Source organism: Sinocyclocheilus rhinocerous, unplaced genomic scaffold (assembly GCF_001515625.1).
Source record: "Sinocyclocheilus rhinocerous isolate Xijiao unplaced genomic scaffold, SAMN03320098_v1.1 scaffold3403, whole genome shotgun sequence".
Taxonomy (NCBI): domain Eukaryota; kingdom Metazoa; phylum Chordata; class Actinopteri; order Cypriniformes; family Cyprinidae; genus Sinocyclocheilus; species Sinocyclocheilus rhinocerous.
In genome coordinates, this window is record NW_015647944.1 from 297,378 (window position 1) to 315,282 (window position 17,905).

General features: G+C 38.6%; 1 protein-coding gene across 1 annotated transcript in view; it reads left to right on the forward strand.

Annotated features, from left to right (window-relative positions):
• Positions 1-17,196, forward strand: part of LOC107709389 (CUGBP Elav-like family member 4) — a gene marked incomplete at its 3' end in the record, with an annotated part of 67,026 nt that extends 49,830 nt beyond the window's left edge. The window contains exon 3 of the mRNA XM_016513841.1: positions 17,148-17,196. Coding sequence (XP_016369327.1) covers positions 17,148-17,196 — 49 coding nt within the window. The remainder of the gene's footprint in view (positions 1-17,147) is intronic.
• Positions 17,197-17,905: the final 709 nt, after the last annotated feature.

Sequence of the window (17,905 nt, forward strand, 5' to 3'; positions counted from 1 at the left end):
TATATATATATATATATATATTTAATTTAGATCATATATAAATATAAATAGCCTATTTTATATATAAATATAAAAATTTTCTTGAATATATGCATGTGTGTGTGTGTGTGTATTTATATATAGATCATAAATATTCACACATATATTATTTAAACACAAACTTTTCTTTTTGGATGCAAATTAATCACGATTAATCGTGTGACAGCCCTAATTTCTATTAAAGGACATTTTTTGGGGGGATTCACCTTGGTACTGTGTGGTTACTATATTTCATATTTATATAAATACATGGTAAAAATATGGCAATCCTGGTAAATATGGTAGAAAAACCATCACATAATAAATAGTGTACATAAATACGAATTATGGGCTTTTTTTTGTGTGTGAAATCCACTCACCATGGTATCACCATCTGATGGTATGATAAGTGTTATGGCCTTTGTAAGAGAAACGCTGATGGTCAGGTTTGTGTGCAGAGATACAAACTCCTTTGCTCAGGTCAAAGCTAATGAACTGTCTGATATGAGGCATCGCAGCCATTTTTAGCCGCCACCTTAAAGGCGTCTGCTTAGATGCTCCTGCTTGATGAGACAGTTTGCCCTAAGTAGCGTTCGATCATGTTTCTGGCCCGTCTCTGAGAGAATGAGACATTAAGGTGGGCATCTGTGACCATCGCTGTCTGTCAGCCGAGCTCCATAAACTCACACGAGGTGTCACGGTAAAATATGTGCCCTCATCTAGTTCACATTCATTCTCTCTGCTCTTTATTCGGGCCTCATCCGTAACCATAATGCACCTGCATGCTCGAGGAGGCGTCTGGCTTTGAGAGACACACTGGTTATTTGTCACGGCGTCTGCATTGAGACGGGAGACGCTCGCTAACGTGTGTCTGTATTAGTTTGGTTGAGCTGAGATGGACGTGTTTGTTTCTATCAGTGCTGGTATGAGAGTCCAGCTCACGATGAAGAGCAGCGTCTGTCCTCAGCTCCAGGTTAAAAAAATATTATATTTAATATATTTATTATTAGTAGTAGTAGTAGTACAGTATACAGTATCAATATAATTAATATTGTAATATAATTCGATTTATTTTATATACAAATGTCCCTAAAAATAACTAAAATTATATATATATATATATAAAGAAGTATTTATTAGTGTAATATAAATATAAATTTATAATTGGCTTTTATGCTAAAGCAATAAAAGTTCAGAGTTTTGTGTTTTGAGTGGTGAGGTGTATATAGTCTGTATAGATGAGTTTATAACAAGAAAAAAGGAGCAACAGGTAGTTTGTATGGGCTGTTGTCAGGCAGGAGTGTGTGTGTGTGTGTGTGTGTGTGAGTGTGTGTGAGTGTGTGAGCGTGTAAGTGTGTGTGTTGTGCTGTTGTTAGGCAGGAGTGTGGCTGATGTAATCCGCTGTAACATTTCTCCAGTCGTGTTCTTCTCCTCACACACACTGTCACTGTCTGTAATGCAGTTAACTTCAGCCAGCCGGTTAACTTCAGCCTCTCGTCAAGCTCACCACACACACACACACACACACACACACTTCTCTTCGTGTCATGTGTTAAAAGCATTATTCTCTCAGAGATCTTCATCTGCAGCACCGATGACGTTTCCTCACGACTTCAGTCATGGGCTGAAGGAGTTTTTCTCTGTGTTTGAGTCACTCAGTTTTAGAAACGGACGAGATTGTTCAAGTGTTTTTCTCCTCTGTTCCATTAGCTGCTGTTGTACAGAGACGGCGAGAGCTGAAGGGCAGATGGTGAGACAGACAGACAGATGATCCGGGGATGTTTTTTTAATACATTACATTTCATAATTCTCTATTCTTCTTTTGATCAGATTAGATGATAATGTTTTGAATCTCTCTCTCTCTCTCTCTCTCTCTCTCTCTCTCTCTCTCACACACACACTGGGTCTGTGTCTCTCGCCCTTCAGGTACAGGAGCGTCTTTGTTCGCTCGTGACTCACCGCTGACCTTTCCATCATTGAATTAGTGCGGACGATGAGAAACCAGAGCGTATCACACACTCGTTACCACCATCATCACAGTTTTAAAACGCTCTGCTTTTGTTGCTAGTTTAATTAACTGATATCTCGCCTCATTGAACCTTTAATGATTTATTCTTCCTCAGATTAAAATATTTGTGCATTTTCTTTTTTTGAGTTGCAGCAGAAAGCGAGTGGGGAAGTGGCTGATGACGCACCTTTAATGATTGTTTAATTAAACCCATCAGCATTTGTCAGAGCTGAGTTTATTAGGTTTTTTAGTTGCTTAGGTTTGAGGTCATCTAGATGCTATTATACGACTAAAGGTTTAGGACGTATTTACATTTCAAATGCACATTAATAATAATCAGAAATGTTTCTCGAGCAGCAAATCATCATATTAGAATGATTTCTGAAGATCATGTGACACTGAAGACTGGAGTAATGATGCTGAAAATACAGCTTTGATCACAGAAATAAATTACAGTTTAACAGATATTCACATAGAAAACAGCTGTTTTAAATTGAAATAATATTTAAATTTTTTTTACTGTATTTAAATCAAGTGAATGCAGCCGTGGTGAGCAAAAAAGACTTCTTTCAAATCATTAAAAAGTCTTATTGAACCTAAACTTTAAATTGTATATATCATATTATATGCTTCACAAAAATACAATAAAATTGATAAAAATATAATATAATACAATATATTATATTATATAATAAAAAAATAAGAGTAAAAATTAAGAAATACAGATTTTTTATAAATATGAATGTTCAAATTTGTGATATTACCCAGAAACATTTGCTTAAAAACTGTTATTTATATCTTTTATTTAAAATATAACGTTTGGCAAAATTGGACAAAAAAAGGCAAAAAATCAGGCTGTTCATTTTAAATGCGTATATCTACTTTTCTTATTTCTTCTTATTATTCATAATAATAATAGCAATTTTGCAGACTGTTAATTATCATTTTGCCAGTGTTAATTTGAAATGCTTATATCTGCTAAACTTTCTTTTTTTTTTTACTACTACTAGTACTATAATAATAATAATGATACATTACAATATATGATAATTATTATAATAATATATTATAATACAATATAAATAATAACAACGTTGCAGTCTGTAAATTGTTATTATTCACCAGACTACTCATTTTAAATACGTATATCTGCATGTATTTTTATTATTATATTGATGAGATTGATAATTGATAATACAGATGTTTGTCCAATCAATTGATCTGTAGAAGGAGACTGATTAGCAATAGCAAGGAACAAATACTGGTTTATCTTCAGTATTTAAAATCCTTTAGCAGCCATCATTGTGAGCTGGGTTGTGTGTTCGGTGTCTGGATTGTTTTGGTTAGTGTTAGTTGGGTTAGTGGACTAGTTCAGCTCCGTTCAGCTCAGATCGCGGTCGGACAGATGAAGTTATTCAGTGCGAGTCTGGAGTCTGTGGGTGAATAAAGGTCAGCGTCTCTCCTCTGCATGCGCCGTATCATACTTTACCTTTACTAACTCGCAGTGCACTTATTTCTGATGTGCTATCGGAGCACTGTGGCGGTAAACCGGCTTAATAGTGCGTCTGAAAATCAGAGTGGACAAAAAGAGCCGAAGGGGAGAGAGAGAGAGACGGTTCCTCGTTCTCTTGCTTTGTTGCGCTTGTCTCTTTCTATCTTGTTCACCCGTTCTCCTGCTCGCCCTCTCACAGCCCCAGGAGTGATTAAAACACACACAGACACACACAGATTGATAATTGATAATACAGATGTTTGTCCAATCAATTGATCTGTAGAAGGAGACTGATTAGCAATAGCAAGGAACAAATACTGGTTTATCTTCAGTATTTAAAATCCTTTAGCAGCCATCATTGTGAGCTGGGTTGTGTGTTCGGTGTCTGGATTGTTTTGGTTAGTGTTAGTTGGGTTAGTGGACTAGTTCAGCTCCGTTCAGCTCAGATCGCGGTCGGACAGATGAAGTTATTCAGTGCGAGTCTGGAGTCTGTGGGTGAATAAAGGTCAGCGTCTCTCCTCTGCATGCGCCGTATCATACTTTACCTTTAATAACTCGCAGTGCACTTATTTCTGATGTGCTATCAGAGCACTGCGGCGGTGAACCGGCTTAATAGTGCGTCTGAAAATCAGAGTGGACAAAAAGAGCCGAAGGGGAGAGAGAGAGAGACGGTTCCTCGTTCTCTTGCTTTGTTGCGCTTGTCTCTTTCTATCTTGTTCACCCGTTCTCCTGCTCGCCCTCTCACAGCCCCAGGAGTGATTAAAACACACACAGACACACACAGACACACACACACACACAGACACAGACACACACAGAAATGAAGTGAAATGTTAAGTGCAGGTGTCCAAACGTCTCGTCTTTATCTGGGACAGTTTTTTGGCACGCGTGGAAAGGTTTGCGTAGCTGCAGAGGTGAACTCAAGTCACGCCTCCTTCATGCTGATTGGCTGCTGCTCTTCTGGGAGTCGTCCCAGTTTTTTCACTCTACGCTCAGCCAATCAAAGGTGAGCAATGTCAGCAATGTGCAATGCGATTGGCCGCTCTGATGCTGGACCAATCCGCCTGTCCAATCAGTGTTCTAGATTTCCCAGCTTGCATTGCAGCAGCGTGTGTGATGTTTACATCAGCGAAACTGTGCTCTGTTTACAATATCAGCATGGCTTTTGCATTCGTGTTTATTGTGTGAAACATTAACGTGGCTGTAACTCTGTAACTCTATGAACACTGCTTTATCATCTTTGTGTTCACACATATTTATACAGCATTTCTGACTATAGATTTATGTGTTTGTTCTTATTGAAGGGGTTTGTAAGCTCTTCTATGTACTGAAAACATTATAGTAAATGTATTAGGGTTAGAATATGGAATAAATCATAACAATACTGTGACAGAAAACACTGAATCTGTCAGAGAGAAGAGACAGGACAACTTTTATAAGTTCAAATGTGAAGTTCAAAGCTTTTGTCATTTTTATTAGTTTTCCTTTTTTTTTAATATTTATATCTAGCTTTATTAACACACACTTGTGTCTCTCCCTGAGCATGTATTTATATTTACGAAAACAGAATTACCGTAAAAATACACCACGGTTTATAGAAATACTATGGTATTTTGGATGCTACCATAGCGGTTATATCATAGTGTTCCTTAAAGTATTGTAAATATAAAAATAAATGTTTCAATCAGTATGCTTTACTGTATGTACTTTTGTAGTTCCTTGTCTGTATATATTTTTATAATCATTTTATTAAATTTTGTGAAGCATATACAGTATAACGAGTTCTGCATATAGGATGCATTAAATCGATCAAAAGTGACAGTACAAAGTTACAAAACATTTATAATGTTACAAAAGATTTTGTTTCAAAAAAGCTTTTCTTTTGAACTTTCTATTCATCGAAAAATCCTGAAAAATAAAATGTTTCTACAAAAATATGAAGCAGCACAGCTGTTTTCAACATTGATAATAATCAGAAATGTTCCTGAAATAAAATATTAAAAAACTAAAAATAAAACAGAAATAAAAATGCATAAAAAACAATATAGACATATGTGTCCCTGCAGCACAAAAGCAGTGTTAAGTCGCTGGGGGATATTTGTAGCAATAGCCAACAATACATTGTATGGGTCAAAATTATTGATTTTTCTTTTATGCCAAAAATCATTAGGATATTAAGTAAAGATCATGTTCCATGAAGATATTTTGTAAATTTCCTACCGTAAATATATCAAAACTTAATTTTTGTTTAGTAATATGCATTGCTAAGAACTTCATTTGAACAACTTTAAAGATGATTTTCTCAATATTTAGATTTTTTTGCACCCTCAGATTCCAGATTTTCAAATAGTTGTATCTCAGCCAAATATTGTCCTCTCCTAACAAACCATACATCAATGGAAATAATATTTATTTAGAAAAATTTACACTTAAGGCTGGTTTTGTGCTCCAGGGTCACATATTTAAAATAAAACAAAAATGAATAAAAAAAATTTAAAAATTAAAAAACATCAAGATTTCTAGAACTTTAAAAAACTAAACTAAAATTGACAATAAACAAATAAATAAAATGGAATAGAAACAAAATAGGAAAATAAAATGTTAATAATAGTAGCTCAATAATACTAAAATAGCACTGCAAGTGGGCTGCATTAAGGCTAATAGTGAAGTAATGAAGTGAAATGTTAAGTGCAGGTGTCCAAACGTCTCGTCTTTATCTGGGACAGTTTTTTGGCACGCGTGGAAAGGTTTGCGTAGCTGCAGAGGTGAACTCAAGTCAAGCTGATTGGCTGCTGCTCTTCTGGGAGTCGTCCCAGTTTTTTCACTCTACGCTCAGCCAATCAAAGGTGAGCAATGTCAGCAATGTGCAATTTTGTGGCTGAAAAGACTTCTGGAAATATAGAGCACATTTTCTGTGAAAACTTTTCGTGTCTCTGACTCTGTGTTCTCACATTGAGCTGTTGTTTTGGGTGTTGTCCGCGTGTTGAACAGGAGCAAACGTCCGCGGCTAACTGGTGCTAATCGCAGTAAGCCGTTCCCCGTCCGCGCAGACCTGCGTCTGCCAATCACCGCAGCCTCTGCCGCTGTCATGGCGATGCTCGCATAAATTAGCATGCATCTGCATACGCTGCTTGTTTTGCAGTCTCTCAACAAATGGCATATTCTCTTTCTTTATCACTCTTTATCTCTCTTTCCTGTTTCAGTCTCTCTGCTGCGTCTTTCATCTCTGATTTCGTCCCCTCAAACCTTTCTGGAAATGTCAGGAAGAGTTTTAGAGCGTCTCCAGAGATGAACTCAAACGCTCCATAGCGTCAATCAATGAAAAATGTTGGAAGCTCATTGCATTGGCATTGCATTAAGCTGTATTTGCAAATATTGACTGTACGGTTTAATTTTATGTGTGTTTTGAATTTGGCCAGAAATAGTATTCTTGTTTTTCCACCATGCATGACCAAATGCATCAAATTTATGTTGTTGTTCTTACACTAAAATACTGCCATTATTTGCTGAGAAGAGAAAAAGAAGTACGATCTGAATATGAAAACCCATGTGAAGCTGAACTCGTTGCAACATATACTATATTGCAAATCTTGATAAACTGTATTATCTGTAAACTATCTATATCTAAGCTATCTACTATTTTATCTATATATACTCTAAAAGTATGTCCAACTTTATCTGCATACATACAGTACACTCACATGAAGCTATATATATATATGTATGTATAAAATCCCAACAGCTTGATTGTTTCTTCCATCACGAAATGTAACTATATTATTATCCAGTTCCAGTCTGCTGAATGAAACTAATGCACGAAGATATAAAGATATATAAACATTAACATCATGAATATCTTCAAAAGTGCTATATATATAAACAAGACTCAACTCAACTTGTTTCCTGTTACAATCAGTTTCTACACTGCCAAATAATTAAATATTTGTACAGACTATGTTAAATATTCACATCTGTAGAGACTAGTTCATTATGAAACATTTTATAAAATTATGAACATCCACAGGTTGTTTCAAAGTAGCATGCACACTGAAAAAAAGCATTTACTTTGAAACACTCAGAAATTGGTAGTAAATTTCACAAAAAATTACAAAGAAACTGCAAGTAACCAGCCTGGTTTCATGTTTATACGTAGGTATTAATACGTAACATTTACAAGCACAAAACGTACACTTTTGTAAGTTTTTATTAATGCTAAAACGTACAATTTAGACGTATTTCAACGTTTAAAACGTACAAATCACGACGTATTTTTAGCTAAAAAACGTAAAAATATTTACGTATCTTTTATATCATTAAGATATTCATATCAATGCATTTTTATCATTTTGTAACACATTGAATTAAACTAAAATAGTATTCTGTTGTAAAATGTGCTGCTATTTCTTTTGTTTACAACTTAGAAAAATCATTTTTATAGTGTAAAAGATGCGGTTTGTTTGAATTTGTTGTGTGTGTTTTTTTTTAACTGTATGATCTCTAAGGAATAAATCGGCCCGTGGATGCATTTGCGTTTCTTCATTTGTTAGTGTGTGTTTCTCTGTTGCAGCTGGATGATCTGTGTGTAATAAAGCTCACACGTGCTGTCACACTCAGCCTGTGTTTGTCTGGCTGGAATCAGACGTGTGCCTGAGAGCCCGGCGCTGTCTCGTCTCGTCTCGTCTGTGTCTCAGCGTTTCTGCTGCTTTATTTTGCTCTGATCCTCAGGCGATGCTAACGATGCTGCAGCTGCTGATGAGGTCTTCGAAACACAACACAAGCTGCATGTTTCATCTCTTTTTCCTCATCTCTACTTGTTTCTTCTCTTCTCGTCTCGCCTCTTTTTATTTCATTTCTTCTCTCTTTTAGGCTCTTCCCTTTGTCTCAATACACAGCAACTTAAACATAAACCACACTTTCATTTTTAAATATGAAACTGTAAACATCTCGTTTCATCTCATCTCTTATTTTATTGTCTCTTCTGTTGTTTCATCTCATTTCTTCTCTTTGATTCTTGTTTATTAATTTCATGTCTCGTCTTTTCTCCTCTCTTCTCATTCGTTTTCTTCTAGTTTCTCCTCGTCTCTCTTTATTTCATGTAATTTCTTCTCTTCGTCTTGTCTCTTCTCTTTTTATTTAATCTCATTTCTTAATCTCATTTTGTCTTGTTTCTTCTCTTTTTATCTCGTCTTGTTTCTTCTCTTCTGTTGTTTCATCTGATTTCTTCTCTGATTATTGCTTATTTCTCATCTCTTCTCTCTTTTTTAATTTCTTCTTTCTTTTTGTCTCTACTCTTCTCTTGTTGTCTCAATACCAAACAACCAAAATAGAAACTACACCTTTCTTTTTTAAATATGAAACTATAAACATCTCGTTTCATCTCATCTCTTATTTTCTTGTCTCTACTCTGTCTCATCTCTTCTGGTTTCATCTCAGTTCTTCTCTTTGATTCTTGTTTATTAATTTCTCATCTCATCTCCTCTTATCTTTTCTCCTTTCTTCTCATTTCTTCTCATCTCTCTTTATTTCTTCTCATTTATTCCCTCTTTTGTTTTTTTGCCTCTTCCCTTTTTATCTCATCTTATTTCTTCTCTCTTTTAGTCTCTTCACTTTATGTCTCATACAAAACAACTAAAACTTAAACCACACGTTCATTTTTAAATATGAAACTATAAACATCTTGTTTCTCATCTCATCTCTAATTTTCTTGTCTCTACTTGTTTCTTCTGTTTTGGTCTCATTTGTTCTCTAGTTTCTCAAATTTTTTCCTAATTTCTTTGATTCTTGTATATTAATTTCATACCTGCCTTTTCTCCTCTCTTCTCATTTCTTCTCTTCTAGTTTCATCTGGTCTCTTCTCTTTATATTTAATTTCATCTCATGTGTTTTTGGTCTCTATTCTTCACTCCACGGTTCATTCTTAAACATGAAGCTGTGATCGTCTTGTTTGAATGTGTCTGGTCTCATCAGCGCTGTTGTTGTGTTTGACGGGTGGCTTTGATTTTCCTTCAGCGCTGTGATGAATGAAGCGTTGGGCGTGCGTATATCTCACGGCTCTGCCGGTCGTTCATCAGTGCTAATGCATGAGCGCGCATGTCTGCGAGATGTTGAAGATGGACTCGCGGTTGGTAATGAGCCGCGTTCCGCTGCGCTGAGATCCGCTCCTGTAGCAAGGGCAAATCCACTCGTTTATCTTCACACACACACACACACACACATTCGTCTTCACAATAATTGTGGCACTTCATCAAAGTGCTGAGTGTTATATTTATCAGTCAGATTAATGTGAGATCGCTCGCTCGTGTGTGTGTGTGTGTGTGTGTGAGTTATCACAGGCGTGTTGTCTGTGTGGCTGTTGTTGTGAAATATTCTTCTTATCTCTCTTGTGTTCTTCTCTCTTCTTCTCTTCATGCATTTGTCTGATCTTCGCTCTCTTTCTTTCTCATCTCATCTCAGCTCTTCTCTTCTGATTTTGTCTCATCTTCTCTTCACTTCTGTCCTCTTTTCTCTCTTCTTGCTTGTTCTCTTCTCTGTCTTCTAGTTTCACCTAGTCTCACCTCATCTCATCTCTTCTCTTTTCATGTTTTCTTCTCATCTTGTCTCTTCTTGTCTCATCTCAGATCAGTTCTCCACTACTCATTCTGTCTCTCATGTCACCTCTTCTCTTCCAAACGTGTTTCTTAATTTCTCTTCTTTGTTTCTTCTCTTTTCATCGTCTCTTCTTTTTCCTTTTTATTTCATCTCACTTCTTCTCTTCTCTCGTCACTTCTTGTCTCTTCTCTTTTTATTCTGTCTCATTTCTTCTCGTTTCATCTTTCTTCTTATTATTTCTGCTTTCTTTTCTTCATTTCTCTTCACATCTCTTATTTTTAATTTATATTTTTTTCACATTTCGTTTTGTCTCTTCTTTTCTCGTCTCGTCTCGTCTCATCTGCAGTCTGGTGTCCTGTGTCTCATCCGCCTGCTGGGTTCGTCTCTCTCACCTCTATCCCTCATAAAGTTTCCTGTCTCAGTGAGTCATCTGTTAGTCGTGTCTCTGTGTGTCTGACGGCGTCTCTTTCCCTGCCTGAGAAAAGGCCCATAAAGCTAATGTAGTGTGCCGCGTCCCGCTCCCGCTGTGATTTATACTCCCATCCATCCTGAGCTTTATAGAGCACCCGGGCATCTCTGACCGGGCCGACCCGCTGCGGTGAGGCCTAAACAAACCCGCCGGGATTGTAGACGCAGCGGCGCTGTGGGCGGGCTGCCGAACGTGACAAAGAGTTTCACTGGTGAGAAAAATGACAGCGAGATGGCACACAAACATGCACGGGACGGAATCCCACTGGAAAATGATGTTCTGAAGTTGTTTTACTCATTTTCTTCTTCCAGAAGGAAACCTGCTGCAATCTAAAAATATCCCTCACACCCTCCTGCTGCATTTAACCTGACAGCAGCCTCCACATGTGCACCGTATGCGCCGCTGCAGCCACGTGTCAACTGCTGCGTGTGTGCATGTGTGTGTGTGTGTGTGAGACGGGCCGGCCTCTCCACGCTCCACAGGACATGACAGGCAATTTGAAAGAGCGAGCAGCTCACACACTCACACACACACACACACACACACACATACACTCACCATGGTGTGAGCAGGTAAATGCAGATGTCATGATGTTTGTCTGCAGCTGTTAATTATTTTAAAATGAGTCCAACACACTGTAAAGGGCTGAAGATGTTCTTGTGTTCTTGTCTTATTATTGTCTTGTCTCTTCGTGTTGCATATTTTCTCTTCTTGTCTCTTCTCATTTCTTCTCATATCTTCTCTATTTGTGTCTTTTCTCTTGTATCTTCTCGTCTCTTCTTCTGTGTTGTATCATGTCCTTTGTATTTACTCGTCTCATATCTTCTCATAGCTCCTTTTCTTATATCTTCTCGTATCTTATCAAATCTTGTATCTTCTTGTCTCCTCTCAACTCATGTATTTTCTCCTATTTTCCTCTCTTCTTGTCTATTATCATATATTCTTGCTTCTTTTCTTCTCGTATCTGCCTCTCATATCTTTTCATCTCACATCTTGTATCTTCTCTTCTTGTACCCTTTCTTCCCATCTCTTCTCATCTCTTCTTGTATCATCTTTTCATATCTGCTTATATCATATTTTCTCATATCTCTTTTTATTGTATCTTCACATCTCTTCTACTTTTCTGGTAACTTCTCAAATTTTGTATCTTCTGTTTTCTTCTCTTTGCATCTGGCCTTTTATAGTCTTGCCTCATCTCGTCTGCACTTTAGAAGTGTTGAAATAAAATGCAGCATATATGATGACAGGAGAAGTGAGGAGCCACGGTGCAGAAGCACTGGTGGAGTAATAGAGAGACAGACGAGCATGTGGAGGTGAGACATGAGTGCTGGTGGAGTAATAGAGAGACAGACGAGCATGTGGAGGAGAAACAGGAGCACTGGTGGAGTAATAGAGAAACAGACGAGCTTGTGGAGGTGAGACAGGAGCACGAGGGGAGTAATAGAGAGACAGATGAGCGTGTGGAGATGAGACAGGAGCACCGGTGGAGTAATAGAGAGACAGACGAGTATGTGGAGGTGAGACAGGAGCGCCAGTGGAGTAATAGAGAGACAGATGAGCGTGTGGAGGTGAGACAGGAGCGCTGGTGGAGTAATAGAGAAACAGACGAGCGTGTGGAGGTGAGACAGGAGCGCCAGTGGAGTAATAGAGAGACAGACGAGCATGTGGAGGTGAAACAGGAGCACTGGTGGAGTAATGGAGAGACAAACGAGTGTGTGGAGGTGAGGCTGGAGCGCTGGCGGAGTAATAGAGAGACAAACGAGCGTGTGGAGGTGAGACAGGAACGTCTGTGGATTAATAGCGATACAGACGAGCATGTGGAGGTGAGACATGAGTGCTGGTGGAGTAATAGAGAGACAGACGAGCATGTGGAGGAGAAACAGGAGCACCGGTGGAGTAATAGAGAAACAGACGAGCTTGTGGAGGTGAGACAGGAGCACGAGTGGAGTAATAGAGAGACAGATGAGTGTGTGGAGATGAGACAGGAGCACCGGTGGAGTAATAGAGAGACAGACGAGCGTGTGGAGGTGAGACAGGAGCACGAGTGGAGTAATAGAGAGACAGATGAGTGTGTGGAGATGAGACAGGAGCACCGGTGGAGTAATAGAGAGACAGACGAGCGTGTGGAGGTGAGACAGGAGCACGAGTGGAGTAATAGAGAGACAGATGAGCGTGTGGAGATGAGACAGGAGCGCTGGTGGAGTAAGAGAGTGACAGACGAGCGTGTGGAGATGAGACAGGAGTGCTGGTGGAGTAATAGAGAAACAGACGAGCGTGTGGAGGTGAGACAGGAGCGCTGGTGGAGTAATAGAGAGACAGACGAGCGTGTGGAGGTGAGGCATGAGCGCTGGTGGAGTAATAGAGAGACAGACGAGCGTGTGGAGGTGAGACAGGAGCACGAGTGGAGTAATAGAGAGACAGATAAGCGTGTGGAGATGAGACAGGAGCGCTGGTGGAGTAAGAGAGAAACAGACGAGCGTGTGGAGGTGAGACAGGAGCACGAGTGGAGTAATAGAGAGACAGATAAGCGTGTGGAGATGAGACAGGAGCGCTGGTGGAGTAAGAGAGAAACAGACGAGCGTGTGGAGGTGAGACAGGAGCACGAGTGGAGTAATAGAGAGACAGATAAGCGTGTGGAGATGAGACAGGAGCGCTGGTGGAGTAAGAGAGAAACAGACGAGCGTGTGGAGGTGAGACAGGAGCACGAGTGGAGTAATAGAGAGACAGATAAGCGTGTGGAGATGAGACAGGAGCGCTGGTGGAGTAAGAGAGAAACAGACGAGCGTGTGGAGGTGAGACAGGAGCACGAGTGGAGTAATAGAGAGACAGATAAGCGTGTGGAGATGAGACAGGAGCGCTGGTGGAGTAAGAGAGAAACAGACGAGCGTGTGGAGGTGAGACAGGAGCACGAGTGGAGTAATAGAGAGACAGATAAGCGTGTGGAGATGAGACAGGAGCGCTGGTGGAGTAAGAGAGAAACAGACGAGCGTGTGGAGGTGAGACAGGAGCACGAGTGGAGTAATAGAGAGACAGATAAGCGTGTGGAGATGAGACAGGAGCGCTGGTGGAGTAAGAGAGAAACAGACGAGCGTGTGGAGGTGAGACAGGAGCACTGGCCTATTTGTCAGCATTGATCAAGCCATTAGGAGTGTGTGCAGGGAGCCATATTGGTTTTTGAGACCAAAGGCTGCGAGAGAGACAGAGATGAAGCACTTGAACGTACTGAACTCTACTGGGACTCTAATGAATCTGACACACACCGTGTTTCTCTATCTGAGAGAAGCTGCTGGAGTGAACGGCTTCTTCAGCACTCATGAGTTCAGACGCTTCATCAGCCAGAGCGAACGCCTCAAGTCAGCATCTGCAGACACTTGTGTGTGTGTGTGTGTGTGTGTGTTGATGCAGGAATACAGCGAGACATCGGACACTGTTCAAACACACCTGGATCTTTACTGAGCTGTAGTTTCCTCAAAATGAGCTGAATCTGACAGATGATCCAAAGGAGTCTCACCTGGGGGAAAAAAAACAATGCATAAATAAAGTAAATAATGGTTTTGTTTTATTTTTTCCTCTTAATATTTTAAAATGCAATTCGTTTTATTTTAAGCTTTGTGCTAGCCTTTAGTAATTATAGTAAACTTAATATAAACAATACAAGTCTATGGCCTTTTTATTTAACTAAATGTGTTTTTATTGTGTAGTGTTGTTTTTTTTTCTCATATCTTCTTGTCTCGTCTTATGTTTTGTATCTTCTCAAATCTTGAATCTTAGCATCTTTTCTTCTCATCTATTCTCTTATCATATCTTTTGTTCTCTTATTGTCTCTTCTTGTGTCTGTTGGATCTCTTAACTAATTAAATGTGCTTGTGTGTGTCATTTTCATCTGTAAATTTTGTCATATCATGTATAAGTTTGTGTATGTTTTTATTTCATGTGAGAGTGAAATTTAGCAGTGTAGCAGTAATTTAGGGTGTCTTTTAGTGGTTTCACTCTTTAATGATTGTGTCTTACCAATGAAAATCGTATTGCTCGGACGTTTTTTTTTAGTGTTTTTCTCAGTTTTATTAGTTTTTGTTTTTTAAATGTCAACATAGATTTTATTCGTTTTTATTTCAGTTTAAGTTATTTAATACATCAAGTGAAAATGATAACTTTTGTCTTGCCAACTAGCTGAAATAAGTTTTTAAAAATGTTTTATTGTATTTCAGTTAAAGTTTATTTTATCTCAAGTAACAAAAATGTTGTTTTAGTGTTAGTGAATGATAATAACCCTGGTTCATATTGCGATCTCTGACTTTTGATTGCAGACTTTGGTATCTTAGCAAGCCTGAGACATTGTTGAGATCTCATCTGAAGCTCTAGATGAGACTTGAGGTTTTAAGGGGGAGGTTGGAGGCCAAACACTTAAAAACACACGAGATATTGAGGAGTTTTCAGTAATTTTTGGTCTGTATTGGTCTGTATTTTACAGGTGTGGTCCGTGTAAGTGTGTTGGTTGTTGTGGGCCACATGCAGGCGTGTGTGTGTGTGTGTGTGTGTCTGTGTCTGTGTGTGGTGGGGTGTGAGGTGTATCTGGCCGCCGGCTCTCAGTGATGGCACAAAACTTTTTGTCAAACTGAGTAAAAGAGGACATTAAAGTGGGACAGAGGTGGGGGTTGTTCGGGGGTTCTGGTGAATAATTGGAGTTTTTCCTTTAACCTCATTGGACACACCATGGAAATAATGGTGGAAATGGTGCAAGAGCAGGCAGGCACGTGCCAATTCGCTGGATTGCATCCCGCAGACCAACGGGCTGCCGACCTGATCTGCCCGGTTGCCTAGCAACTCCCAGTGTACCCTGTGCTGCTTAATGACTCCTGTTGCCGCGGCGACTCTGAGGATTTTAACGGGCCGCAGCTCTGGAGCTTTACAACCAATCACATAAGTTTGGAGTCCTGAGACGGAGCAAATCAGCAAACAGAGAGAATGTCTCACGGGTCTCAGTCTGACCCGACACTGACAGACACATCGATTTGCTCAGCCGCGCCTTCACCAGCAAAACCAGAGCAGAACCAGCAGACCGGTGCTGACCCGCGCAGCCAACACTACAACTCTAACAGTGTTTTTGTCTTGTGTTCCAGTAAAAATCTTGAAACATCCACACATTTACTTAAAGTGTATAAGATATTAAGGCTTGTTCAGAGAATAAATTTTGTTTAGGTTTTTCCATTCATAAATCTGACAACATTTACTGAGGTTATGCGCAATATTTCTGACTTTCGATTGCAGACTGGGCAACAGATACTAGAAAAAGTAATAGATAGACACATAAAAATATCACTTTTTTTTTAGTATTTATCAAATTTACTATTTTATTATATTTTATTATTTTACGATTGTTCAAATGTATCATTATATTAATATTATCAATTTGCTAAATTTAAATTTATTTTTATTAATCATTATTTTTAGTTTTCAAGCATTAATATGTTAATGTCTATTTATTATATTTATCCTTATTTATTTCTCCTTATATATACCCATATATATGTCTGTATGTTTGATCTATTGTTTTTATAGAACATAATATTTTTGTAATAATTTAAAAGCAAGGATCAAGGTTGATTCACTCTTGATTTATTTTTTTTTTTTTTGATTTTGTAAACCTTGATATCACAACATTGTTTCAACATTTTACTTTTTGTTAAGATCTTGTTAAATTTTTAACGTTAATTTATGTGATTTATTAACCTTTTTACAACCGTTCATCATTAAACATTATTTCAGTGTTTTTTTAATGTTGATACAACTACTGACATTATTTCATCAATATTTCCATGCTGAAGGTTGATCACATGCCAGCTGGGTAATTTATAAGTGATTGATTTTTCAGTTGATTGTATATACTGTATATAATGACTGTAGTCTGTCTCTGGAGATCATTGCTTTTAATTATATAGGATCACTACATAATCACATGTTTAGTTTTTTTTTAAAACAATATATAACACAAATGTATCACATTTACGGTTTCATAACATTTGATCAGTTTACAAATTTGTCAAATTTTTATTGTTGATTGCTTTAATTAAACGACACAATCACACAGGACGATATGTGTGCATGTGTGATTTCGTGATGTGTTTGTTTACTTAGCTGACACTCTTGTGACTCCGAAGACCTTATATAATGACTGTAGTCTGTCTCTGGAGATCATTGCTTTTAATTATATAGGATCACTACATAATCACATGTTTAGTTTTTTTTTAAACAATATATAACACAAATGTATCACATTTACGGTTTCATAATATTTGATCATTTTACAAATTTGTCAAATTTTTATTGTTGATTGCTTTAATTAAACGACACAATCACACAGGACGATATGTGTGCATGTGTGATTTCGTGATGTGTTTGTTTACTTAGCTGACACTCTTGTGACTCCGAAGGCATCAACATGCTCTTCTCTCTCACACACACACACACTCACACACATTCTCTCTCTCTCACACACACACACAAACACACACATATTCTCTCTCTCACTCACACACTTGCTGTTCTAACATCTCTCTCTTTTTCTTATTCAGATGAACCGGCCCATCCAGGTGAAACCGGCCGACAGTGAAGGACGAGGAGGTAATTAACCTTCTTTCTCTCTCTCTCTCGCTCTCACACACACACACACACACACACACATGGGGCGAGTGACTGCGTGTGTCGGAGTGGCCATTAATTTAGGTCACTTGCCTCCATTGACTCTCCATATGTTCGGGCCGCCGCGGTTCGCCGTGACTCGGCTCGGATCAAAGGAGCCGCAGGTTGCCGCCGTTAACCGTAATAACGCGTGCCGTTAACGGCTGAAGCGGCAGGTGATGTGTTGTCGGTTCGGCTGGATTCAGAGCACCTGGTTGTCCTGAAAGCACTCGCCGTATGTTTGTAGCAGCATCTGTGTTGACCTGCACCTGCTCTTCATTCTCTACTTCTGCTTGTGGTTTTACAGGCGGTTTTGTTGGCCACAGTGGCGGCTCCAGGATTTTTTTGTTGGGGGTGCTGAGGGGGGGCTTAACAATTCAGAGGGGGTGCTAAAAAACTAATTCAGTTGAGTGAAAGTAATGAATGCCTATAAGCTTCAGCTATCTAAACAGCATGCAAATTCAGCCACCTTGTGTTTTTATATAGCCTACAGCAGCTTCGAGAAAAGGCAAATTTAAATTTTTTTTCTGTGGTATTAAACTTCTCATATGCCACTGTTATTAATATTAATACAATTTGTAAACGCACATAGAAAAGAGAGAAAGTAGGGATTTTTTTTATTGTTTTATTTTATTTATTTATTTATTTATTT